The sequence below is a fragment of the Pocillopora verrucosa genome, chromosome 13 (assembly GCF_036669915.1).
Source record: "Pocillopora verrucosa isolate sample1 chromosome 13, ASM3666991v2, whole genome shotgun sequence".
Classification (NCBI taxonomy): Eukaryota; Metazoa; Cnidaria; class Anthozoa; order Scleractinia; family Pocilloporidae; genus Pocillopora; species Pocillopora verrucosa.
Window position 1 is genome coordinate 12,111,810 of NC_089324.1, and position 27,966 is coordinate 12,139,775.

Sequence of the window (27,966 nt, forward strand, 5' to 3'; positions counted from 1 at the left end):
GAAATACTTGACACAAATCGCCAAGAAATAACTCAATAAAGCATCTCCAGTTTCATTTACGCGTGTTAAGTCTACTTCCACCTTTTTTCTTGACTTGGTAATGCAAAAAATAAATTAATAAATAAAACGCCATCACAGCTACTTCGACGCAGCGGGAGATTTAAATGGTGTGCTTGAACATAAAATATTATCGTGATACATTAAGTGATTTAACACGTAACTTGCCCCTTTGTTGTGATCAATGAGAACGAACCAGCGTTGATAATCGGCTCAAAACTGACCCTTTTCTTATGCGACGAAAAATAGGTACAGATGGGTTGCTTAAGGAGCGATGCATAACTGAATATATGTCCACAGTTTCTGCTGGAGTTCCCGCGATCTTGTTTTTCCCAAGAGTTCGAAGAGAAAAGTGGCAGCTCAAAAACCTTTGGATCTTTCTCGACAAATAATCACTTGACCTTGCATTGGGATTTCCTTTTGTTTTCGGCGCTTATTTAATACGTTAACAAGTATGAAAACAGGCTTTGCATACATAAATCCAACTTAAAAGACTTACTTGAGTTATTTCCTTGCGATTTATGGCTAATTTTGTAATATGTCGAGACTGTTACGCGATGACGATTTCACAATAGACCTCACGCAGGGAGAGAAGTTAATCGGTATATTTTATGATATGTTTCGTGGAAATACTAACAAAAACTTACTCTTCCCTAGTATCAATATTATCTTAATCCATTTATGATAAAAAATCATAATGACGAAAAATCGTTGATCTCTCGCCAAAATCCTTTTTTCAGACGTCGGTAAACCTAACGCCAGCTTATCCATTTCCCTCTAACAACTTGCAATGTTTGCCCTATGGCGATCCCAGAAATCTTTGCGTAAATACAAGGATACGATTATTGGCAACCATTTATTACCGTACTACAGTAAGCAATTGGCCCTTTTTCCTAATTACAGTAAAATTCAAATTAGGTTTTAGCATCTACCCTCGTAGACTAGTTAACAGACGGCGTATCGGGGTAAAAAGAAGACTGCAGCTTATCCAGGCTAAGGTGTGTAAAGTAACCATGACCACAGCAGTACTGTCTTTCAAAGCAGCGAGGTTTTCCAGTCTTTTGACGACCCATGGATCAAAGAACCTTTGCTACAGACGTCGCTCTTAAACGGATTGAAATTTGGCAGCGTGATTGAGTGACTTACCGGTAGCAGTCATGGGTCCCTAATCTATCCGAGGAATTCCATGGCACACGCAAACGTTTTCAAACTCTTACTATAATACATAAGATATCGTGAACGAACTATTAAAGACTACATCTTTTCCAATTAAATTTGTAGTGAATTTCATTGGCTAAGAGCAGTCGCTCCTTTTCGGCGAAGTCCGTTGCGTGGGTCAAAAAAAAAAAAATATTCTTGTTAGCGCGCAGCGGGAGTGCGTCTCACTCCTCGAGTTCCGCAATTTTTCTCTTCACTTTTTTTTTTAAATTTTTGACTTGAACTACGGACTTCATGCAATATTTCACGTTGTAAAAAAGGTACGCAGTTATGCGAGATGATTTAGTTTGTTACATCCCACAACATGTGGAATACTTGGCTTATGTATGTTTTTTTCTCCTTTTCATTCTTTCCTCTCTAACCTGATTAAGTAAACGGCACAATCCAAATTTTCGTCGAGGAATACTAAAGGACGACATGACTGAAGATGAGAACAAAAACAATAAATCAGTTAGGGTAAGACCGCCTTTCGATCATCTCCAAACAGGTGCCAATCATCCTATTATGTCATTCAGCTTTCTCCGTCAAATTAACGCCGCTAGCCCCCTGCCTAACACGAACTAGAAGAGTGCCGCAATAATTAATTAACTCAGGCTACAATTTGAGACGACGCATTATACAACTTAAGGAAAATCGTGTTTGTAAGGTAAGGGCACTTGGCACTTGCCCATCAGGATCTGGAAGAATGCCTCAATAATTATTTAACCCGAACCATCCTTCCAAAGGACACACTAAATCACTAGAGGAAATTCGTGTTTGAAAGGTAAGAGCACCAAGATTTTTCAAATTGAAAGACCACAGTATTTCACTTAGTCGATCGATCTCTTTGTCAAAGGATATCAATCTCTTTTAAGAGAGTCTCGATGGGATGTAGGCCATTTTACGCCTGATTTGGTTTTTTTTTTCTGTTAGGGTTGACGGAAATGTTTAAAATTAATTTCAATCAGTTTGAAAAGCTAATGATTAGTTTTCATTGTTCTAACACACATTTACTTGTTCGCTTTTACCATTAGAGGCAAGCACGAGAGTTATTCCAGATAAAGCTGCTGATAGGTTTCTGTAGAGTAATTTCCTGTTTTCCCGCATTGGCCACAGGATAAGCCATATGACAATCTAAGATTTTGACAATTGGGCGCGTTGCAGATGTAAAAAATTTTAACGGTTAACTTTTTCTACGACTAACAATTAAAATTCGTGAATTTTTGCGCCTCGCTTCAAATTGTCATTTTATGGCTAAAGGTTAACACCATTGAGACTCTTTTGAAGATTAAAAGAAATTCAAGACATTTTATACCCTTAGTTATTAGGTCACTGCTGGTCTAATAAGAAACATTTGTTTTATCTACTCGCCGGGCCTTAAGTTTCATATCATGCAATGCTTCTGTATTACCCACATGTCGGGAAGGAAGGAAAACATTATTTTAAATCAGAAATTCTCGTGATATCATCCCGCCACATAATTATCGATTCGTGCCCCTGAGATCGAATCTTATTAATTCATTTTTTTTTTTTAACATTTTCAACTGCAATACGACTCTTTCAATTTCCCAGCCACTAATGTAATTTCACGAGCAATAGATGTCATTTTATTTTTTGCGGTTTGGTTGAAATTTCACGTCCGCTGTCATTTGGCCTTTCTCCGAAAGCTGATCTGAAGGATGGGTGCGATTCAAAGGAGGTGACGTCAAGGACCCAACGTGGAAAATTCACTCGGCTAATTGAAATAACAAGGAAAAAACAGAGTTTTCGCCCGTATTCGTGAAGCTGTTCGACTTTTACCACCATTAAAGTGACATAAAGTCTGATACGTGGTCTAAGTGTGAGCAATCGTCTCAAACCACACTGCCGAAATTTCTTATCCCATCAGTAAACAAGTCTTATAGAGAAAAGTGGGTTTGAGTTTCAACCCAGCGTACGTTTTTGTGATTATCCACTACAGTTTTTGGAGGACTGCGATGAGACAACTGTAGTCGTGGACGGGTTAGACGAAGAATTCTACCATATTCAGTTCCTACCGTAATCAGCGCAACCTCTTCGATAAGTAAGTCCACGTGTTTTGTTTGTTTGTTTACCGTAAAATTTTATTTTTCAATTTTAATAGCATAAGAATTAAACATATTTCGTTTTCGTTTCGTTATTTCAGGTTTCCATTATAATTAATTATGGCTGTATTAGGGTCCTGACGCAATGGGCTGAAAAAAATTTGTTTGGCTTCACCAGAAATCTCGACAATATTTGCTCCGTTATTTGTCAATCGCGCACTGAAAAACATTAACATATGTGTTAACTAAAAGTGTTCATTACAGGGATGTACAAATTAAACTGTACTCATAAAATCTGATGTCGCTTTTTAAATGCGAAATCAAATTTTCTTGATTGACGCTTTCCTTCGGATCATGACTTGTAAATTGAAAAATCTGTCAGATTTCACATCTGACTGAAACATTTATCCTGCTCTGAGGCAGGACGGCGGTGCCTTCTAAGACTGGCAGCACTTGTGGTTACGGAACTGATGACAGATGTGTTTTCGCAAAATAAACAGAAATTTGCCCAGTGCACCCGGGCCCTCAGCCAAGTTAAAAAACAGAATCCAAAAAGCCTGAGAGATTCTATAAACACTTGGAGATAAACTTCATATCCATGCACTGCCTAGCTTTTTCCATGTGTTCAGTTAATGAAACGGGGCGAAATACAAACTGTGCGATAGCGACGGCGGAGTGAAAAGGCGGGGGAAAGTTTGAGTCGGATAATGTTCTTAACCCGACTCGACTCAAGCCTCTCTGGTTTTTTTGTTCCTCCACTGCTATCGCGCCGTTTACTAACTGGTCGCCTGGAACAAGCCTTTTTCTCTATACTGTAAATAGGAGAGGTAAGATTCATGTATGTATCCCCAGAAGAAAGGGGATGAGCGCAGAAAAAGTGACATTTTCACGCGTACCTCCCTTCAGCGTGACTCGTGCTTCGTGCACGCCTCGCACTTGCTCTGTTCTCTTGAAAACGCAAGGATATTGTGTCAGTTCCTCATGCTAAAACGGTTCGAATGATATACTTAGGAAATGTTTATAGGTGTTACATTAACTTTTGTATTATGACATGACTTGCATATTCTTGCCTTCAAGCGCTTATTGCTCTTGAGAGAGTGGAATCACAGGATTTTCAAAGACAGTTGGCAAAACAAGAAAGATGTCTGTTGATAATAAAACTCAATATTTTCTGAATTCAGCTATTTTCGGCAACCAATTGACTTTATTACGTGTCATGGAACTCTGATTCATTTTACATATGCGGTAATTTTATGGAGTCAGAGAAGATGGGAATGTGGTTAACTAAAAACTGACTCATCAGTGATTAGAGAAGTATCTCTGGATTGATCAGTACATAAAATTTCAGCATTCAGTTTAAGCAGAATTTTGAGAGCTGGTTTGGGTGGCTCCAAATCACAAGATCTCTAAAAAACCCAGGCTGCAACGGATGATTGTTGTGATAAGTCCTCAACTTAGCCTTATTTCCATCTGGCTGAGTTCCTGAGCCCGCGAGTAGCGTCAACAAAGTTGCATAACAAGACAACTCACCGCGTATTTCGTCTCGCAGAAAGGGCTAGTTTCCGAAACTATTATCGGTTGGCTTTTTAGCGTTCGATAATCGTCCTGATCGTTGAAGTCATCTGTTTCAGAATTTGCTGATAACGATTTCGTCAACGAAGATGTACTAACTGCAGTTGGGAGTAAAACTCGAAATTGAAAATCAACGCCTTCTTTTCCTAGAGGTAAGACGAAAGGCGCATGATGATTTAAAAAAGAGCGAATTTCATATATTTTTTTACAATTTCGGTAACATGCAATGAATCAACAAATTTCATCGGACTAAGTTTTCCCAATCGTTCTCCTCTTGGAAGAATAAAATTATAAAATTAAGAATTCAAAATTGAAGTAGAAATTGGTCGTAAACCTCGTTCAGAAGTTTAAATATGCAGCTTCAATAACCCAGATTCATATATTTTCTTGTACAATAGGATTTTAACCTTTGTGTGCTTCCCGTTCAGTATTATCCATCTGCCAGCGTGTTTAATCAAGCAAGACCTACCCAAAAAGAAATGAAAAGAAAATAACACCTTTCAATTTTTTATTCGTACAAATGAGATTAAGCTTATTAGATAGGCTTATCATGAAAACAAGTAACACTTACTTCCAATTTTGGCTCTGCATAGTAATCAATTAACCAAGCACATGTCAAAACCTAATAGAATTGGAAAATTAATTTTCATCTCGGCTCGCTCAGGAACCAATGAAATTTTCAAAACCAGCCGAAAGTTAACAGATGCTGTGTTTACAAGATATTTGCTTGTATTGGCAGCAGGAGACCAGGTCAAATTTGTAATTTTCTCTTCACATCCAAATTATATGGAAGCGCTGTCACAGCCCTCACAACGGGAAAATAAAAAGCTAATCCAATAAAAACACGCTTTAATAATGCCATGATATCTACATGAGAGCCATATCATATTTTGATCTAGCTTGGTAATTAGCGAGGAAATTTGACTTGTAGGTAAACATTTGCAGTGCGTCCAGTTTTCAACGGTAATCATTTGAATGGATTCGAAATGTTTTTGAAACAAGCCGTTTTCGATCTCCGCGTCACAGAACAAGGGAGATCAGTTAAACAAATGAATAGAACAATCATCTTGCCGGCTCGAGAGGCGTAAATGCTTCCTGAATTACAGAAGTGAGACTAATTAGAACTGACACAAACATAACGCCTCGAAAGATTTGTCGATAATGAAAGTTTTGCGAAATTCTGCTAAAATATATTTTTCAGTTTTAAGAGGAATCGTTGCCGAAAACTTAATATCTACATTGCTTCTTTAGCTTTCTTTTTTTCCAATTAAACATAGTGGTAAAAAAGCTGTGTGAGCGTCTCTTTTGAAACATTGGCAATTTCTGAAATCAGATTCACTCGTAATCAATTTTATAATATGCTAATTCTGGATTTAGCCTCCAAAAAAAATTTTAAAAACATTTCCAGCCAAAATCGCTTTTTCTAACGATTTAGAACGAATGGAGGGTTATTTTTTTTTTTAGAAAGAAGGGTATTTCGTGGCTAAATCTGGGATCAGTAGATAATTGAGTGTGCCAGAGCCTCAAAAACACCTGTATCTTGCGGTCGTTATGCGCTGTTGGGAAAGATATAACATAGTATTGCGCTATTTATTCAGCTTATTATTAGTGCTTCGAGCAGACAGTCATTCAAAGTACAAAGCTGCCTTATAAACGGCGTTAATTTAAACTTCTGTTGTGCAACTTGAAGACATTTCCTCGTGAAAAGCGGAGTTATCGAAACGAAAACCAGATTGCACGCAGTTTTAACGCGGTGTGTGGTTTCTAATATCTTTTCACTTAAGGATTTATTCGAAATGGTTCGTTTCTAGGAGCTAAGCTACCAACAAAGAGAGGTAAGTTAGGTTTGCTTTCTATCAAAACGAAGTTTGATGATTTCTTCTCCTTTCGGCAGAAAAAAAGACAAGACAACCGGTTACTTTTCCTTAGAAAGTAAAAAGATACATTTTGTCATATGTGGCGTTCATTCACTTTGCTACCGCGTTTTTCTTCGTTCTGGCTTTGAAAAAATTGTGTGTTGTTTTTCAACAAGTCATGTTCAAACCTAATGTTATTCTAAATTGGTGATGAAAAATTGGTTGGTAAATTTTTTGTTAAAGTAAATGGCATAATGACAGAATTATAAAGTTTTCACTCAAAAGCAGCCAAGCCTTTGCTATTTATTTTTGTGACTGTTTACGATTAATTCGATCAGACAGAAAAACATCATAAGTTGACAAGCCAGATTCTCGACGGAAACTAATTTACTTTCCAGTCTGCAACATTACTAATTGATGTCAGTTATTTTTATTTTTAAGTTTGAAATAAAAAAAACTGACATGAGATTAGCGTTATGGTTAGGTTTCTTGATTAGCTTTACGTACATCTTCTGAACACGTCGACGTTTGTGGAGAAAACTTTTCTCGAATCAGGGATTGTTTCGATTGTTTTCAATCGTGATTTTATACGCCGAATTGCGTTTTTTCCTTGCGTCAGCAAAATCTTACAAAATTTTGATGAAATTTCGAGGGTATCATCCTGATTCGAAGCATCTATGTTTCAAATGTTTCGAGTTAGAGGGTAATCAGTTGTATCGAAACATGCAAACCACATTTTGCATGTTAGAGATTTTCGTTTATATGCATTACAATGCGATATGTTACCAGAAGTCTATCGCAAATTTAGGAATAACGTGATCTTTTCCGCGTGATTTGATACAACATGAAATGTTATGCGGGATACGCAATACGCATAAGGTACTTAATGCGATTTGACGACCTTGAATAAGACATACAAGTACACGACAATTTATCGCGGACATAAATATATTATGTAGATGTTGATGGAAATACCACTTTTTTAAAATAGATAGGTTGGGATAAAGCAAAACCTTTAAACCGCGAGTGGAGTCATTTACATGGTTTTTATGAGCTTAAAACTCGGTTGCAAATTTGAGTAAATTTATGCGAAACTGGATTGTTTACCGTTTTCTGTTTGGTCAGGCCTAAAACGAAGCTTTACCGAATCAATACCGATGACATTTCTGTTACTAAACGTCTCGTATGGAAAATTTTTTTCCTTAAGAAATATGGAGTCGAAATTTAAAAAGTAATGGTCTCAGAAACAAGACACTTCGATTTCAAATTAATACAGACTACATTAAGGTGCTACTAAAAAAAGAAAGTTAAAGAAACCTCAAACTTATATTGGACTTGCACCCAGCAAAAAAAAAAGAAAAAAATTATAACTGATTGAGTTTACCACCTAGCTGCACTGGCCGCATTAAAAGCCCACTAAAAGCCTTTGTAACCAAGCCTTATAGATAATTTTAAAATGGCGCCATAGAGGCAGAACTTAAATGGCACTGCGTGACTCCGTTGTAGAAATGCTGTTTTTTTTCCATTACCTTTTGCGTACTTTAATTTGCGTTAAGCCAGTTGATATTTTTCTGTGCAAGCTGCGAGCGGCATGCAAAACCAGTTACATCTGCTTCAAATTCATTTCTAAGCAGAAAACTTATGTAAGTTTTTTCCCCTATTCTGATTTGTTTCGTTACTGTTTGTTATATTTTCAATTCGATAAATTGGGTTCTATATGATGGTGCCATTCTGTAGTACCTTCTCGATCGTTCTAGATGTAAACATATGCTCTTTACACCCACACAGGATTTTACGCATGCGAATTGGTAACATCACGAGCAAACAATTACCAGCTTGTTAATGAATGGTAAATTTACAAAGCTGACTTCAATTTGTTCAAGATAGTCTTCATTGAACGACCAGTCTTTTAGTGAATAGGAGACGAATTAGACAAGAATATAGAGTAATTACTAACCCACCCTTCGAAAAATATCTTTAGAACATCTGAATCAGGCTATTCAGAAAGTTTTGTATAAATTAGTAATCGCAATAAAAGCTGCTCTAAATTCAAAAGGTCTTTCTACGATTTTCAGAACCATTGTCCATTGATCGTGCTATTAATAAAAGATTCTGGCGCAAAAGAAGCGGAAAAACTGCACACTAAAATGGTAAACTCTGCTCATTTTTTACTTCTAAGATCTACCAAATGCGAAAGAAGATTCTATTTTACTACTTAAGAGTTGTTTTGCGCCCGTATTTCGCTAATCATCCTGAATTTGAGGAGGCAGCTGGTTTTTTAGCAAAATGCAAAAGAGAGCCGTTATTGTAGAGACGTGCCACTTTCTGTGATAATTCGACTGCGTCGATCAAAGCAAATTATATTTGTCCAAAGGAATAAAAATAAAATCGCAAAATTTTCAAAAATAGCTTTTTTTGGTTTAGCTTTAAAAGCATGGAAAACTTAATATTAAATGCGGCTTTTAAATTGCAGAATTAACATAACCATATAATAAGTTATGCCATAATTTCTCAGTCTCAGTCTCTCGAGAACCACTAAACAGAAATAGTTCGCTGGCTGCTCAACAGATAAAAACTGAGGCACAATTTGACCACATTTATCCAGGTAAAGATTAGAAATCTGTTAACATTTCGTAGATATTTTTTAGTCCGTATTTGTATTTGTGCAAATATTGAAAAAAGTTCTTACAAATTTCCTTAAGACTCTGGGCATTTCGCTTGTGAAACATCGTACTTAGCCCTGAAGTTCGATTACGTTCAAATTTTGGGTGTGAAGAATATTTTGTAAAGAAACTGAAGTAAGGTTATCATTACATCTGAGGGAAAGTTTAAGACGCTGTGCAGTTAAATTATGGAGTTTCTTCAGTTGTAAGACTCTAGTTCAATGAAGGAAGTCTTCAGATCTGTAGACGTAATATTGAGTTTCTTTAGTATTAATGGAGGATGACAATTATAGCTGTACTATTGAGAGTAACAAAGCCTAGAAAACCTAATGTTTATTTTGAAGTTTGAGTATGTAACACGTTCCTAAAAATAAATTTTCAATTAAAGGAGAGTTTGGGATAAGGTAAGTATATCAAGATTGAAAACACAAGTTGAAAAAACGAGATAAACGTTGCACGGATGATTTGGGGTAGCAACGATCACTCGGGATTACACGTTCACATACAAGGGAACATAAAAGGTATTTAAATGTCCAGTGGCGCCATAGATCTGTTGAGCACTTATGCTCGCTTAAAATGCATTTTCCTCGCTAATCTACCACTAAAGGAAAATCTGTCTCTCGTAAGACGTGATAAAATCAAAGGAATTTCTGATATCAATTCAGCCCAACATATCTCGAGAAGATGCCACTTTGCGTTAAAATTGAAAGCTATCTTGACACGTTTTCCAGAAAGGGCGAGCGCATCAACAATATGGGCTAATGTTTTAAAAGCCTTGTTCTCGTGACAGGTGGTGTGTGGCAGACTGAATAAGAAAGACGCCAAGTAATTCAGACAAGGATTTTGCTTATGATAATTTATTCTTTAAGATATTATTATTATCAATGCCTCAAGAAATATACCGTTTCCATTTGGTTAATGCAATTCACTTAGGAATGATGTAAACATTTTGAAATCGTTGTCAAGTGTTTCGATTGTAAATAAACAACCACAGACGTCCCAAAATTGGCCTTCCTTACAGGATGGCGATACAAAATATCATGAAAATAAGATATCAGTTTTCACCTGGTCTATGACATTTTAGATCCAATGCTGGGGCAGTTTACAGGTCATTGAAGAGTGTTTACATGGAAAGTGTATCTAAAACTAAAAAGGTAGCATCAGGGTGTCATTTTGGTACGAGCATGAAAACAATAACGCGCATGAGTTGCTCATAGATTTCGTGACTTATAATTAATAATCTCAACAAATGGTTTCGACGCTATTTTCCGCTCATTTACGATGCAAACCGCTTTTGAAAAACATTATTCACAGTTAGCGTAATTTAGGGTAATTAGTATAACCAACTGAGTTGATATTAGTTAGCCCTTCGTTAGCCCTCGTCAGAGCGAATGGAAAACCGTCCTCTGACTTAAAGAAAACCACAAAATATTTTAAACTGAGAAAGAAAAAGATCGTTGAGTGCCACAAGTGGAAAAGATTAAAATAAATTGAAAATGGCGAGCTTACGAAATTGCGTATGGATGCTTTACAACGTACATCGTTTAAACTGCGATTTTTTTTAAACTCTTTTCTCGTTGCAGTATCAGTGTTGAATCAAACAATAAGGTCAAGGGGAAAAAAGGGAATGATATCGCCTAAGGAGTTAAGGATAACGATTTCCTTGTCAGTACCAAAGGAAATGTGTAATGATCAGTATGGGTAATATGCATACTGTTAGCAGGATGTGAAGGGTCGATATCGCTTCAACCAGAAGTACAACGTTTCCTTTCTTACAATGACATCGAAGCAAGCCTCGGAAAATGTTGGATAAAATGATTTTATTTTACCACATTAATATCGTAATCTTATGCCTTAAGCCGCCTACACAAAGAAGGGAGATGACGAAAATTATAATACCAAAGCTAATTAAGAAGAATTTTGAACACTCAAAAATACACCTGTCTCTTGAAGTGACGCGAAAAACACATCTTCTCGGAAATACTTTTTAAACCATTTTAGCTATTGTTGTTAAAGGAAAGGTGCTAATGATGCCAATGCATGGTTGATTTAATTGATTCCGTTTTGTTTCTTCATTACGGTGAACACCTTCCTTTTATGTGACACTAATTCTACTGCCATGAAGGACCATGCTGATGGGTGGAAAAATTCAACCTTTAGGCCTGCCGGCCAGCGGTTTTGTCGAGATAACAACCTAAGGCATCTCAAGGACCAGGGTTTTCTTAAAAATCAAAATAAAAACATTGAAATTGTCTCAATAAAACTTCACATGCGTAGAAGCGCTATTAGGGAGTCTGTTCCTTGATAAAGCGCAATTCTGTTGACTATGTTGTAAATTAACATAGATATTTAAATGTAATTTATTTAATGACGGTGGATTACTTTTGTTTTCTTGATTGTGGTTTATTCGAGAAAGCAGCCTTTTTGGTAATTGCATTTGTTTGGAAACTCACTACTTGGAAACAAAACCCCAGGTAACATTATATAATGCCTTTAAAAAACAAAAAAGTTACTTAATGTATTGCGAACCCTAGGTAAGGGTAAGCTTCTTAAAACAAACTGTGGCGCTGCGTCGGTGGGATTGTTAAAACAAAATTTGGTTCAGTTTTATAAACTGAGTTGATAGTGTGAAATAGCCTCCGTAAGGAGATTTTTAAACTGATGTTTTGAATGTTAGCCTTTTGTCACAGCGAATGACGGAGGATAAACGCCTGAAACGCCAGCTTTAAAAACTCTACGCAATCAAGAATTCGTGTAGTTTCTGGCTTCCAACAAACGGAGCTTTCATCATGCAAAGTAAAATAGTTAAACTCTCAGAATATAGTGATATGGAATTATCTGAAGCGTAAAGTTCTTCTGAATTATGCTGGACGGAGTCGCCGGAAGTAACTCCCTGGGTCTTTTTTTCTCTACGCTGTGTGATTGGTCCAGAAAATTTGCGTCATCCTCTCAACCAATCAGGTGCAAAGCTTGGTCACCTGCTCTCAGCGCCTGCTACAGTTCATGTATTTTCTCGGAGTTCTCTCTCAGTGGCGTCTTCAGATATTTACTCTCTTTTTCGATCGGCTGTTGTACTTCCTTTAGCCTTGGTTGAATGTCAATCAGCTAAATTGCACTCTAAAAGTAATAAGAATATTTGTAAAAGCTTGCCTACAATTTTAATTCGAAACTATTTTGTGAAAATGGCTTAATTAATTGACCTGACAATTGTGGTGTCACGAATCAGATTCAAATTTCTTATTTCTCAAATTTTCTTCTACCAAACCTGCCCAAAGGTAAACAGAATTTAAAGAAGTCTGCCAGCCTTGAAGACAAACGTCAGTAATCCAATGTTGCGGAAGACAAACTTTGCATTCACAATTTCCGTGTTTTCGTTTTTCGTAAAATTCTTGGCCAAGTCTATTTGCATTATTTTCCTAAGACGTCTGAAAACCGGAAAACAAAATTCGAAGGCGGGATATTATGACTGAAAGGTGTTACGCATGAAAATGGTTTCAAGGGTTTGTTTTCCAAGATCATTAGTAAAATGAGTCCGCTTTAACGATCCAAAGCAAAAGGATGTCATTGTTTTGTCTTGTCTCACATAACGGTTAAAATTCTGTGCAAAAAAACTTCACCTTAGAGTATAATTTGAACATTTCAATTCCGGTCGTTTCATTTAGGACCTCTTGAGGAATACCTAAATTAGTCACGTCTCGATTAGCCGTAAAATGAAGTTTGCCAATCGCTTGTCACGTTTAGCCAATTCATAATATTTTTCTAAGGAACATGGTTATTTCACTCGAACAAAACTCGTTTATCCAGCTGCAGTTAATTTGATTTACAATTTACGAGCCGACAAATGCGTTAGAATCTACGCAAACTGTCCCACCAATCAAATTCGAGAACGAAAATGCAATCATTTTTACCAAACTACTCAGTTCGACGGTTTTAGGTTCAAAGCTGTGTTGAGTTCAGTCCATCCTTCTGTTGGCTAAGGCGCTATTCCATACCAGGTAGTCGTTTCACATTTTCTTTCTTATCCCTGCATAAATATTACACAAGGAATTATTTGTAATCAAACGATGCGCAATTTTTCATGATTTAACAAACGCAAAAGCCATTCAATTCTTTGCACAATAAATTTCGTGGTATTTCCCTGTCAAAAGAAGGGTAAAAATTGCATATTATTGCAGTATCTCTGACTTATGTTCCATATAACAGTGGTTGTCCAAGATCTCCCTCACAATTACGCCTATTTCATCATCTTCTCAACTTTTAATTTTGAACCCAAAAAAGTTGGCTGTACTAACATGTAACAAAGTGCACTTCAGGAAATAAGTGAAAAGTGAAAATTGCTGTATATCATTTTACCGCTAGGATTTTTTTTTGGTGCTTAAAACAGTTTCATTGCTTTGTTTTTATACGAAGCATCGTTAAATTGGAATAATCCGTTACAAAAAACATCAACAATGAATGTACATTTTAGTAGATTCTAAATCATGCTTTTCAAGAAGGTTTGCGTGCAAATGTCGGCTCCGTTCACGCAAACCATGAGTTTTTGTCTTTGTTCAAAGCAATTTCAATTTTTGTTAATTGTAAATGTAACATAACGTGTTGCAAAGCCGAACAATTACAAATTTACCTTGCTGCTGTTCACGAATGTTCGATTATGAATGTCGGCTCCATTCTGTCTAGTCATATTTTTCTCTGCAAGGTCACCTGTAATTTGAACATAATGCATTTCAAAACAGGATTGTTACGAATTTAATATGTGATAGGTATTATATCCTGCATTTAAAAAAAACTCTTCTCTATGCATTCGCCCTCCATTCTAAGGGCTTGTTTTCTTGCGCAAAAAAAATTTATTTTTTTTTATTTCAGGCCGGCCTATTTGTAATTTATACATAATTCGAGATAGAGTCATATCGAATTTAAATAGTAGCAGTCTGTAAAGTTCGCTCTTTATTTAATTTCTATCACGCATCGCCCACTCTGTTTTTTCCATTTCATGTCCAAAGGGAAGGTTTACTCAAGTTCGAACGGTGCAATTTACCACAAGTTGAGTCAGAGCAGCTCCTAATCATTTCTTAGCGGACACGTTTCAGTCAAGTTTGATCAAGAATCCTGAATTTAATCTGTATTGTAAAGAGAGAGACTTTGTAATCTTTAAGCACAACTCTGTTTACCTGTCCAAATGACATATTTGATATTGCAATTTTGTACATGCGAAAACATTACTGTTTCTAGTGAATACAATTTCACTGATGCTGAGTTTTTTTATTTACCCATGCTACTCGTATATTCAGTCATATGTCAAAGACATGCAAGTAATTAATTTTTCTCTTAAGAATTTTTTCCGAGCAATAACAGCGTTTAAGTAGTTGTCAGAGTAAGGCTTGACAGGCAAGCAACGCGTGCTAAGTAATGTTTTACGAAAGTGTCAAAGGTAATTATTTTCTTGGGCTGACAAAGGTTCTCTGAACCTTAAATGAGATCTCAGTTTGAAATAGTAAAATGAACTGAGATCTGTGGCTTCCTCGAACAATTAGGATTCGATGAGAATCATATCACAAAGTACTCTTTCAGAAAACAATGATTTTCTTATCAAGAATTTTCTCAGACATCAAGATTGAATATATATATATATATATATATATATATAGGCAATGTTTTGCACCTTTCACACAATGATCTTAAAGAAATTGGGAAATTTACTCAGCACTTACTTCCCGCTCAAAACCTTCAGAAAAAGGCCAAGAAAGCTTCTTTAAGTTATTTTGAGACTACAACTTTATTCAAACAAGATGCAGACGGAAGCGAAACATTAACGAGATTTTTGCGTGTAAAAAAAACCGTTCAATCAAGAACCCGCCTTAGGTCTGATTCAACTCATTTAACAGAAAGATAATTTGCAGATTTCCGTACAAAATTACGAAAGTTATTTGAATCATGGTAAAATCTTATCGTTAGTCTGAGTTAAAAATCGTATCTTGAATGAAAGAATGATATTTACCAGATTGAAGTACTCTCCGAATTACTTCAAACTTCGCTCGGAAGTCAACAGATTCTACTTTCTAATTTACCGACTGAGTTGGTAAATGAAAACTGGCCACCGCAAAGAGTTTCTGAAACTGTTCTTTTTTGTGCGTTAGCCCTTCATCAGAGCGAAGAATAGAAAGGTCTATCGGTTATTAAAATATCTGTTCCAAAAATTGCCAACCGGAAGGGTTTTTTTAAGAACTATCTTCTGATTCAATTCAGTGATCCTTCAGGTCGAGATTTTTCTCTTTCGAAATGATCAGGCAGCATATTCATCCACTCTAAGGAAGAGCTTCCAATAGGACCGCCATCTTGATTTGATAGGGATAATATCCTTCATCAAAATCGCACGGGATAAATTCGACAGACTACCCGGTCTGAAAGTAACAAAATACAGGCCCTCGCGGGACAGGTAGTACAGCGATTTGATTGGTTGGTTTAAGATGTCGGCACGAACCGCCTTAGTCGGATAATAAAGGGTTAAGATGGCAAAGAGAAATTAAATGTTAATCAATACTCGGTGTACAAAGGATTACCAGTATTTCCTTGTTGATCCTACAGAAGATGTTTTGATGAATGAGAGGAAAATTTGGATTTTTCATGCAGCTTTTGAGTTAGATTTTCGTTTCCCTAATTCGATGAGAGCAGAAGTACTTTATTCAGGTAATTCCTGAAGATTTCACTGAGCACCCATAAAGACTAGATTGTGGGAGACGAAATGAAAAAAATCTATCGTACAATTTGACACCTAATAATCGTATACCTGTTGTTTAAATTCACGCACCAAATTTGCATGTTAATATATAGAACAAAGAAACCACGGAATACTGACTCCAACGCATAGAGGAAACATTCCCTGTAATACACGAACGGTCGTACACTCTTATCGTCTGATAGTTATCTTGATTAGGAACTCTCGTTCGGAAATAATCCATGGTAAAGGGGTTCATTTATTTTCTTATATTTTTTGTTCTTTAATTCAGTTTTTGACGTGCTAATGAGTTTTCTTTTGTGTTAAAAAGAGTCGCTCTGGACCTGCATGTAGTTAAGTCAATCAACTGTGAATACATTTCAATGACACCCTTCAACGTTTAAATGATGCTAGCAGGGATTATGTCAGTCTAGTTCACACCGTTTCAGATCACGCCGGTTTCATTTACATTTACAAAGTTGTTTCTCAAAGAAAATGAAATTTTTCTAGATCTTATTATCGCTTTAAGCGAGAGCTACGTATACGGGTGAGCATTAAACTCAAGTATTTCATACATTTTGAATTCGTTTACGTGAAACGCCGGCTTAACAATTTCTGAAAAATTGTATTTACTTTCAGGAGTTTCGTCTTCAACAGGGATTCAAGATTATAACAAAGAAGAAAATGCCACTGTTTTTCATATTGCTGCTGTGTTTGCTCAGCGTCTCCGTAGCCAAAGAAGAAAAAGAGTGCGACATTTGGCCTAAAGGGAATTCAACAGCTGTGTAAGTGAAAAATGTTTACATCTGCTTACAACTAACGGACTAAATGTTGACAGGCATGCATTTCTCAAGCGTGAATATTTCAAATTCGTTCCTGTCACCGGGCAGCAAACGGGTTATTATCTAAGGTGTATGTGTTATGAGTTAGGTAATAGGAACACAGTCAAAGTTCAAACAGTGTCATTTATTGAAAGGTAAAATTCGCCATAAGCGCCATTCGCAAGGCAGGAACTCTTTGATTTAAAAATACTGTGTGCGTGGAGCAATATTGAACACGGAAGGAAGCGTTTCGAAGGTTTTGTGCTGATTTTATATCCAAATATACAGGGAATTCCAAAGGGAAGCCTATTTGTTAGGAGACATAAACGATGTGAAAAAAAAAAAAATGGCAAAGCTAATATGTGGGTTGGTTACATGTTTGAATTTCTCGAGTACCTTTCTCCATCGTTGATATCAATCTGCACTACTTTTCATTCTTTTCTACTCTTTTTGTTTTTAATTAAGGAACTTTATCAGATGAGGGACTTATAGGGCTTTGATAATAAGGGAATCAATTAAATCAAAAATAAATTTCGCCCTTTTTAGCATTTTTCACACATCTAACGACAGCGAGATTTAGGGTTTGGATTTTCGTAACATAAGCTTATTGTTTCCTGGAGTCTATTTTTTTATTCTCTTTCTTCTTAAGCCTTTCATTCCCAAGATCTCATTAGCAATTCTCCTTACTGTCTGCCATGCAATTCTTACGATGTTATTTCTGAGAATTTGGTCTCTGATCGACTAATAATCCTGCAATTGATATTGTTTCCTTATTTCCATAACGTTTCTGCTTGATGACTTATCGAGATTGTAAAGAGAAATTCTGTCGTGGTCGCGGGAGTTTTAGGATAAAAAACACTGACCTTGAAAACAACGTACTTTAATACGAAAGTATAAATCAGGGACTAGAAAGACGAAAAAATTTACCAAAAATTTTGGCTCAAAAAGAAATGTAACGTCATACTTCCATTACGTGCAAGGACTGATGAACTTAATCCTTACAGGATCTAAATTTTCTTATACACTTTAAACTTCAAAGCGCCGACGTCGACACCAGCTTACTTGAACAGCAAAATATAAATCAGATTGAACATGCGGAAAATAAAATTGAATTTCAAACACGGAAATGTGACCATAAGATAATAAATACTGTGCAAATTGCAAATTTTAACAACAAAACGCTTATTATTGAGTGTCTTTATTTTTTACAAGACTGGGAATGCTTGAAGCTTCTTAAACTCAGATGAACCAAAGAAGAAAAACACCGACATTTAACAATGCTTTTAACCTGTGGCTTTGAAGGTTCGAACGCAGTTATTGGTAGCGCCCAATTGCAACTTGGTTGGGGAGGTTAGGAAGCGGGGGCCGTTGACAGCTAAATTTTCTCAGAGCTCTTTTCCTGCTGAATGTACTTGCTTTGAAACTACGATCTAGTCTAATAGAGATTTACTAATCTAATAGAGATTTATGATGGCATTGGAAACGATATAACACCGACGGTAACGCCATGACCCATCGTTGATATTTCTCGTAAACTGCTTTCCTTATACTCATATAATTGTTATATATTTTGGGTTTTTTTTTATGGCTTAATGTTTTTGCACCTTTCAATATATTTTCAGCGAAATAATTAACCAAGGCTGCACTAGTGTTGTATCGACGTCATGTAACAACGCAACAGACCATGTAACTAGCGTGTGAGTAAATTTTATTCATACCTACTGATTGTAAACAATTAGATTATTAGTTGAAGAGTTTATTCAGCCTCTAGTTTATGCACCGATCAGTGCCAGGGGGACGGGGAATTTGAACCTTGCCTGGCTAAGAATTTTTTAGGAAAGTGTAACGTTCTTCTAGCGGAATAAAAGTGCTATATCTTTACTTTTCGAGGTGTTTACAGGTAAAGAGTTCACTTTCGCGAGCGAATGGGTCAAAAGAAAAGGTCTACAACGTTTAGGTGTTAGGTGTTACAGCTTGGTCAATGTGGAGAAAGTTACAGTCGCTGATTTTGCCTTTCAAAAAAAAAACTGATCTTCAAATCTGGCACTTGGGCAGGGCATTTGAATACAATTTTGTACCCGGAGGGGCGGGAATTTGAACAAACCAAACTTCAAAAGTTAATATGCCCGGGAGTTTGCCCGTGGGGAGAATGTTGAAGCTTCGAATTGATGGACGCATTGGAGGGAGGACAGATTCGCTCTCTAAGATTATCATCTCTTATAGACCATGTATTAGTGGTTACCCTCGTTTTACTTTTATTTCACAGGCGTCTTTCCAATAACAAAATCGAAGGCTTAAATGCAACCATGTTTGCTTGTTTTGAGAACCTCAAAGAACTGTAAGTGTATTTACGTATTTACTACAATTGTCTTTTGTTAATGGCGAGACTTTGTCAACCGTTGTCAAAAGATTTTTTCAGGTCCGTTACGCTTTTCATTTTCCTCTTGAACAATATATCAAGTAATGCAAAGTAAATTTAGGAGACCTGTATTAAACATCCTTTCGAATTTTGAGGAATATTTTGTCTAAGTCCAAAATTTGATTTCTCGTCATAGATTTCATCTCGCAATTATTTATTTTCATGTAAATACATATGAATCGGTATTGTTCGAAAACCAGTATGCTTATGGGAGGTCAAATCTTTCCAAATTGTAAGGTTGATATAAAAAGGTACGAATACAGCTTGAAAACTCTTAAATTTCTCATTGCAGAGTTCTCGACGGAAACCTCATCTCTGACATTCCTCCAGGAGCATTTTCTGGTAATGCCGCTTTAGAAGACTTGTAAGTTGTTTATCTGTTTTTTATTTTATTTTTTGTAAATAATAACTTTGTCTTTCGTTTTGTGACTGAAACTCCTTATATCCATAATTTCCACTGACACTGAGGTAAATATTTGTTTTAGTCTTTCCCACACAGAAACCATGAATCTGTTTATTTCTGTCAATATACCGAAAAATGGCTAGCAATTAAACTCTTGACAAGCGAGTTTGTCTCGCCGCCTTCTCGGAAGTGAATGCTCTAATCACTTCCGAACTAGCCAATCTCCAAGCGTGAAAAGCACTACTTAGTTGTGTGGTATATACCAATATGGATAATTATTATGCAAACTTGGAATTATTTTGTCATTCAGGAATCTTGAATACAACAAACTAAGAAATATTTCTGCTGGAGCTTTTAAAGGACTTCATTCAATGAAACATTTGTAAGTAACTTTCCTGTGTCTTGCTTGTTAGCGCTTTTCAAACAGATGACTTAAAAACAAAACCAAAGAGATCGCAATAACCAATCAGAACAGAGGTAGCTATCGGTAAAGCGCGGTCCGATCTCCATGTCTTCGCGCTCCAAAATATTAAGATAAATCCAATCATTAAAGTCCAGCTGGCCGAGTATTAAAAAAGAAAAAATGTATCACGACTGAAAAAATATCCATTAACAATTGCAGATATCTGAGCAGTAATTCAATCACGAGGATTGAAGAGAGCTCGTTTTCCGGACTCAAGACGCTGACGGAATTGTGAGTACAAATTTAAGGGAAACTACTCATAAAGTTTTAAGCATTGCCAAGGTTTGTTTTCTTGTTTCAAATAGATTTATGAACAACAATGGCCTCATAGACTTTGCCACTGGTGCCTTAGGAGCTCCAAAATATTGAAACAAAACCAATCATTAGCGTTCAGCTGACTGAATATTGAAAAACCCATAGTACTCAAACCTAACATTGGAAGAGATTTTTGTGATATCCAGAATAATCAAGGTCGAGGCAGGGGTTATCTACCGAAGCCGATGCCTTACGCTGATAACCTTGACAGAGACCTTGATTATTCTGGATATCACAAAAAACCGAATATAATAACTGTTTTATTATACACTGAGCGAAAAAAAATTGGTCACGATAGTAAGTGGACTGATAATTTATTTCTAAACGTGTAAAAATATACAAATCAGCAGGCAACACAAAACGCGTGAACTTGAAGTGATTACCCTGAGAAATCAAGGACCTTCAGTGTCCTTGACATGATTATTGTATAATCTGCGGCTAGATGACGTCCTAAGCGCTGATTTCGAAAATTCACTATACGCTTTCGGCCAATCAGAAAAGAGATAGTGAGTTGAATGTATAATAATGATAGTAATTTCACCACTGAAAATATTAAACCATTGATAATTGCAGACATTTGAACCACAATTCAATCACGATAATTGAAAAGAACTCGTTTTCCAAGCTCAAGAAGCTGAAGAAATTGTGAGTACAAAATTTATTGAAAAATTCTCATAACGTTTTAATGCTCGTGCAGATTTGACCAAGAAAGGTTTGTTTTCTTGTTTGAAATAGATATATGCAAAACAATGGCCTCAAGTACATCGCTCCTGGTGCCTTCGACGGGCTTGATTTGATTGATTTGTAAGTATCACCTTGCTTTCAAACTCCTTTTTTTTAACGCTGCCGTTCTTGCTCAGATCAACTGTTGTTATTGTTACAGCGATTTCGTAGAAAAATTAAGCTTTGAATTGTAGCTCCGGTTTCCTTAAATTTGCACACCTATTCAACCGTCGAGCGCTTTAAGGGATTCATTTAAGAGTTTAACGGCATGCATTTGAAGCAAAAAATGAAAACATTTCAGCTTTAACGAAAGGCCTTCAAACATGCTTAAACTCGTGGTAAAAGGTGAACATTTGCCCAGTTTCTCTGAAGATTTTTTGCGTCACCGATTCTTGAGCTCCTTGAAGAGTGCGTTTGATCAACTATTTGGGCCTAGTTCACAAAATCGATACAAGAACGAAGATCGTAATTCTAAGCGCCATTCGTACCTTTTTAGGCATGTGATGAAGGGTATGTCTATGACTGGGAATATAAAATCTTGCTTTGAAAACGCAAACATTATAATCAATAGTATCGTTCATTCATTTGAATTCTAACCAATGAAAGTCTTGGTACTGGTAATTTGCAGCTTGTGACATTTTAAGATGGTTATAACACCGGAGGAGCTTTTTATACCTATGTTTCCCGTTTAGATCATAACAGCGCAACCCGATTAAGATCATTAAATCACATAAGAGGAACCAAACCTTTATGCATCGCTAAATCTCGTGATTTGATTTCACAGGCGCCTGCAAGATAACAGCCTCGAGGAAATACCTACGTTTCAAAAGCCTTCAAAAATTACTACCCTGTATGTATTACAATTTTTTTTTCTTTTGTGAGTGAATTCTACGATGTGTGACCGTACCTTAGCAAAAAGCGCCCAATCACTTTTCAAAATTTGAAATTTGGTTATAACTCATTGAAGATTTTGTGCATATCGCCTGCGGGGGGGGGGGGGGTTACTTCATACCCACTGAAGAATTCTGGGAATAAATTGGCTGTTCCGCAACCCCGCCTCAACTATTTGAAGAGAAGTTTTTCCTACAGAGTTGCTTTCCCATGAGCTCCGATCAACAGTTTCTTTAAGCGAGTTCAATGGTAAAGTGCGTTATTATATCTTTTGATTAAAACACGGCAGCCTAAAAATGCAGCTTTAATGATATAATAGGTTTTTATTCTAATAATACAATATTAATCATTAGTTAGTTTAGCTAAGCAGAATTAGCCATTTTTCACTCTTAGATTATGCGGAAGGATTTTACCCTGAATAAACAAAGTTATCTATCTATGTGGTGACCGTTTTGAATTAGTTTACGCTCTCTGTGTCAATATTTTCCACGCATCTTAAGCCATCTCTGTGCCTTGTTGGTTAATCATTGCTTATGTTTATTAAGTTCTAAGTCGCTGCTACTTTCTTACAGAGATTTGTCCTCAAACCCAATCATGAAACTTGATGCCAAAGCGCTGGGACTGCATTATGATCTCGTCAGTCTGTAAGTTGACCATACTGTGTATTTTTTTAACTCTACGCCTTTCGACCGAGGAACCAGATCTGCCAACGATCTACGAGCTTTTAAAAGACTCCTAGTTGGCAATATCTCTTGCGATAAAACAACGCCATTTTGATGTGAATACGGAAGATCTGGGTATAATAAGGGAAATTATAACTAGAAAGCCAAATTGATAATTTAATCACTTTAACGATTCCCCGGGAACCCCCCACTTCTCTCCCCATCCACCCACCCCCCACCCCCCAACCCACTCCCCACCCCCCAACCCACCCCCACCTCCAACTCACCCCCCAACCCATCCCCCAACTCACCCTCCTCAAAAACGATTCTTACCGCTGAGTTACTTTCCTTCTAGATATTTGTCCCAAACAAGGATTACGACCCTGGAGAACAGAGTTTTTGTCAATAACAGCCAACTTAAAACCTTGTAAGTACTGAACCGTTTTTCAATTGAGTAAGTACTGAACCGTTTTTCAATTGAGTAACTGAGATTCGTTAGGAGGGTGGGGGGGTGACTTCAGGAAAACTGATTCTAGTTCACTCCCCCTTCTCTCCCCCCCCCCCCCGACATGTAATATAATTTTCTTATCTCGTCCCTGTTAACAGAAGGTTCATAGGAAAAAATCTGAAAGAAATACGTCCGGAGGCTTTCAAAGGACCAAAGCTCATGGAGTTGTAAGTTTCGATGTGATACATAAATATCTTAATACATCGATTAATTCGGAGCTTTTACATTTTGCCCCTTTCTCCCCCTCCCCCCCCTCCCCCCTCTCTAGGCAGCCCACGGTATTTAACTGTGATTTGTCCCCGCAGGATGTAAAATTTGGGCATTGCTTGGGTGGGGTAGGGTGGGGAATTTAAATCCGAACTGTCTCTTTATCTCTTAAAATAAAAGTGTTTGAGGGTAAAAAGTTCACTTTCGTGAGCAGATGGCTCAAAAGAAAAGATCTAAAAGATCACGATTGCTAATCTTGCCCTTTACAAAAAGGAACATTTACGATCAAACCAGGGAGTTGGGTGGAGCATTTGAACACAATTTTGGCCCCAAAGGACGCGAATATGAACGAACCATTCTTCAAAAGTTCATATGTTTTGAGGGGGGGTAGGGGAGGGAAGGGGATGTTGAAGCTTCAAATTGATCGGCGCATTACGGATAAGAAACCGAATGCAACCTGTTTGAACTTGTTGGGTTTATAAATGTTTGGTTGTAAGATTTGCCTTGTGAGAGTTTTCTCAGGTATACTTCGTGAGAAGAACGAGACACCGTTTGGAACAGGCAAAATGAAAACAACGACAATAACAAATCAACCAGCAATAACAACATGAAACGTAAACAATGGCATCCTGTTGGCGCGAAAATATGCACGGATATTTGTGCACGGACATTAAAGAATTGGTTCATGCTTAGCGTGCGCTTATTCCTCTTAGGGCCTGTTTACATGGAGGTGGGGGACCCCAGGTAGGTGAGGTAACCTGCCTAGGTGGGGTAACCCGCCTTTCTATATAATCTCTCATTTTATCTGATCACGTTTACATGATAGGTGGGGTAACCCGCCAAGGTCTGCCAGGTGGGGTAACCCTGTCAGCTGGGGTGACAATTTGCCATGTAAACGTCTCAAGGCGAGGTAACCCGCTTAGCCGGGGTCGCATTCATTGCAAAAAGCTCAAGAACTGAACACGTATGTTTTAAAACTTTGTACATTTCCAAGCCGTCTCATGGCAGAAATCACCAGAAACCGCAACAGACACACAAGGAGTGTAAAATGTTCACATTTCGGAATATTTAGCGTTGTAAATCGACCACATTTCGTTTCCCAAACCATTTCTTATAAAGTATTAAGTCTAACCTAACACCGCGTAACATAACGCGTGACGCTTTCATGAATAAATACATACATGTTCGAGAATTGATCTTTCGTCTCTCTCAAGATGTGAGCTTGGGACGCCTACGCTCAAACTCCCTGCAAGCGCAACAACAACCTTAAGAAACCTCACCCCAGCACCCCGGAGTTTTAAGAGTGCATGTAAACGCGTTTTATTTTTCTACTGCGGCTAGGCGGGTTACGTCACCTACCTGGGGTTCCCCACCTCCATGTAAACAGGCTCTAACACGATTAACGTTCCGTTTACTTTTCATTGTTCTCTGGTGCGAATTCATTAACAAAAAAATTCCCCGTCTGTAACAACAAAAAAACACTCGCTCGTCAAATTTTAAACGTGGACTCCTTGTAGTAGACGTGAAATTTCTAAATGGGCGAATATCACTCGAGGTATATCACTGAATATTCTCTTGTTATAGCTGGACATATTCGGTCACGTGATGCACTCAAATCAATCACGCGCGGGCAAAAATATTTGATCGCTTATTAGAAAAATAGCAGGTTTTCCTTTTTTAAAATTTGTCAAAGATGTTTTTACGGCAATAACACACCCTAAGCCAGCAATGGGCTCTTGTCTATGCCTAGTTAAGAAAATTTGGGTAACTAAATATTTGTACAACACGGTGAAAAGTTTCTTTGATTATTTTGCAGAAATTTGCAAGAAACTGGGATCAAATATCTGCCAGGTGATGGGCTTGAGTACTTGAAGTATCTCACAATCAAAGGAGCACGGAAGCTATGGGAAATACCAATCGTCCATTTTGACAACCTAGACACAGCAAGTGTGGAATACGCCTTTCATTGCTGTCTCATTAAGACTAAACGTGACTCGCGTAACGTGATGGCCACTAGATCGAGTGTTTTATCGTCTCCTACCGTCAAGCCGTGTAATGTGACAGCTAATAGAACGACAACTACAGCACGTCCAACCACGACAGATCCCTTTGGTGGTATCATGGGACCAAAACGCAACTACACGGAAATCCCAACTGAATCATGCTACAATGATGAAGAAGGTACTAACACTCTCCCGACAGGGTCGACGGATGCACCGTTTACTTGCGTTTCAGAGCAAAAAAATGACACGTTCAACCCGTGCGGTGATTTACTGGCTACGAACGCGTTGCGCGTTTCTTCCTGGGTGGTGCTGGTCCTCGCTCTCTTCGGGAACTCGTTCAAACTATTTGTTCTGTTGCTGAGTAAACGCAAAATCTCCATCACCAGGATCCTGATGTGTAACCTGGCTTTTGCAAACCTCTGCATGGCTGTGTTTTTGTTGATGATCATAAGCGCCGATATGTATTCCTTGGGCGAATACCAAAACTTCGCTATGCGGTGGCAGTTCGGAACTGGTTGCAAAATCGCCGGATTTGTATCGATTTTCTCCACAGAGCTCTCTGTCTTTGTGTTGACGATCATCACTGTGGAGAGATACTTCACCATCGTCCATCCTCTTAAGGTTAACAAACATTTGAATACGAAGCAGGTTATTATACTCATAGGGGTGGGGTGGACGTTTTCTTTGACAATGGCAATCCTGCCGCTGGTAGGGGTGAGTAGTTATCAACAGGTGGCAATATGTCTTCCATTTGATGTGAAAAACACTCTGTCAAAAGTTTACGTTACGTTTCTTTTATCAACGAATGGAATGGCGTTTTTCTTCGTGTTGTTTTGTTACGGTAGAATGTACTGCAGTCTCGGAGGATCTGTGCCTGGCGCGTGCGTGGACCGTGTGGAAAGTCGCGTTGCCCGAAGAATGGCGATGCTTGTGATTACAAACTTCGCATGCTGGTTTCCAATTGCACTTGTCAGTCTTGTAGCTGTTTATGGAACAACTTTGATAGATTTGAAAACGGCGCAGTTTTTCTTGATCTTCGTTTACCCAATAAACTCCTTCACAAACCCTTATCTCTACGCCATAGGAACGAAACACTTCCAGATGGACGCACTGGAAATCATAAACCGTCTTGGTATTTGTAAGTCAGCGGTAGAAAAATTGAGCGGTAAGCTACGAGATCAACTTGAGACGTTACCGAACTCGTCCCGAGGAGTTACCGGAAGTAAAATAAGTCTCAGCTCCTCTCGGTCACCGCACCATTCGCCTGGAGTATCGCCAAAGAGCAGTTTTCGTAACGAGGGCCGTCATAGCTCTTACAGAAGCCGCAACGAGAGTATGAGAAGTAACAGCAGCAACTTCTGTTCCAACTCATCGAGAGAAAGCCAAACTTGTTCACCGTGTAATTTTTTAACAATTCCATTGATTTATAGGAAAAGCTATGACCAGGACCGAGAGAAAGAGACAGCAGACTCCAGGTCAAGTGTTTATATGAAGAACAATGCAATCGAAAGGACTTCCTTCCAGTCGCAAAACTCTGATTCTGAACAGGATAAGATTTCCGCGCGTAGACAATCCGCCAAAGAAGTTGTTCTGGATGGGCAGATTGCCTATCATTTGAATAGAGCAGCGTGTAAAAACAAGGACAGTGATGATGTAGAGGCGCTGATGTCTCTCGAGTCTGACACAAGCGATGTTAATAAAAACACAGAAGACACAAAGGACCACCTTTACTCGCAGATGCCAGTTGTCATGGTGACGACCTGTTAATGTTGCTATTGATAGTGATATTAAATTCAGAGGACACACTTGGGATAAGAAAAAGTGCGCCCTTCAAAGATAGGACCATTATTGTTTTTCGGTTGAGACTAAAGGCCGAATAAGATAGCGTAAATGGATCAATATCAGTATCTGGGCAACTGCCCACCTACCCCTCCCCTAACTCAACAACAGTCAATTGACAACAAGTTAAGGCTAATGTTAGGTTAGGGGAGGGGTAGGTGGGCAGTTGCCCAGATACTGATATTGATCCGCGTAAATCTCGTTCCAAGGCTCTTCTCTTGCCCCTCCTAGTACGAAGTTGAGATGGTGGTGGCACAAAATCTCCTCTTTCACTGAATTTTCCAAACGCTTATTGACAAAGAGACATTGAGAATATCAAAAGAAGTTATCCCGCCCCCTCTACCATGAACAAATACAACTTCAACAATAACAAATCTTCAGAAAAAAAATTATAGTGAATATAATTTAAATTGTAAATAACAGTTTAAAATAAACGCTCTGTTTTAGTGAACAGTTTCTGTCAGTGATGCACAAAACCTCCAGCGTGGGTTGGGGGGAGGGGGGGGAAGGGGAGCTTTCGCACCCTTTTTCAGGAAACCTTTCCTTGAGGAGCATAATGTTTTACAAAAGGGCCCTACACTAACAAAATCGA

General features: G+C 37.7%; 1 protein-coding gene across 13 annotated transcripts; it reads left to right on the plus strand.

Annotated features, from left to right (window-relative positions):
- The first annotated feature begins 1,925 nt into the window (after positions 1-1,925).
- On the plus strand, positions 1,926-27,815 carry LOC131792584 (follicle-stimulating hormone receptor-like). 13 transcript variants are annotated; one of them, XM_066160456.1, is made up of 15 exons: positions 1,926-2,038; positions 3,215-3,316; positions 16,760-16,905; positions 18,564-18,638; positions 19,208-19,279; positions 19,653-19,724; positions 20,074-20,145; positions 20,386-20,457; positions 21,115-21,186; positions 21,277-21,345; positions 22,049-22,114; positions 22,728-22,799; positions 23,173-23,244; positions 23,424-23,492; positions 25,349-27,815. In XM_066160456.1, exons 3-15 carry the CDS (start codon positions 16,805-16,807, stop codon positions 27,300-27,302), a joined length of 2,838 nt encoding a protein of 945 aa, XP_066016553.1. In that variant the 5' UTR covers positions 1,926-2,038; positions 3,215-3,316; positions 16,760-16,804; the 3' UTR covers positions 27,303-27,815. The 13 variants fall into 13 exon arrangements, with proteins under 13 accessions (XP_066016553.1, XP_066016562.1, XP_066016561.1 ...); XM_066160465.1 differs by having other exon boundaries at positions 16,778-16,905; XM_066160459.1 differs by lacking the exons at positions 1,926-2,038; positions 3,215-3,316 and adding exons at positions 9,284-9,350; positions 9,797-9,929.
- The last annotated feature ends 151 nt before the right edge of the window (positions 27,816-27,966 follow it).

Coding starts and splice junctions, on each gene's coding strand:
- LOC131792584 (XM_066160456.1), top strand. CDS start 16,805: ATGCCACTGTTTTTCATATTGCTGCTGTGTTTGCTCAGCGTCTCCGTA. Junction 22,115..22,727: donor CCTTCAAAAATTACTACCCT/GTATGTATTACA, acceptor ACTTTCTTACAG/AGATTTGTCCTCAAACCCAA. Junction 23,493..25,348: donor GGACCAAAGCTCATGGAGTT/GTAAGTTTCGAT, acceptor ATTATTTTGCAG/AAATTTGCAAGAAACTGGGA.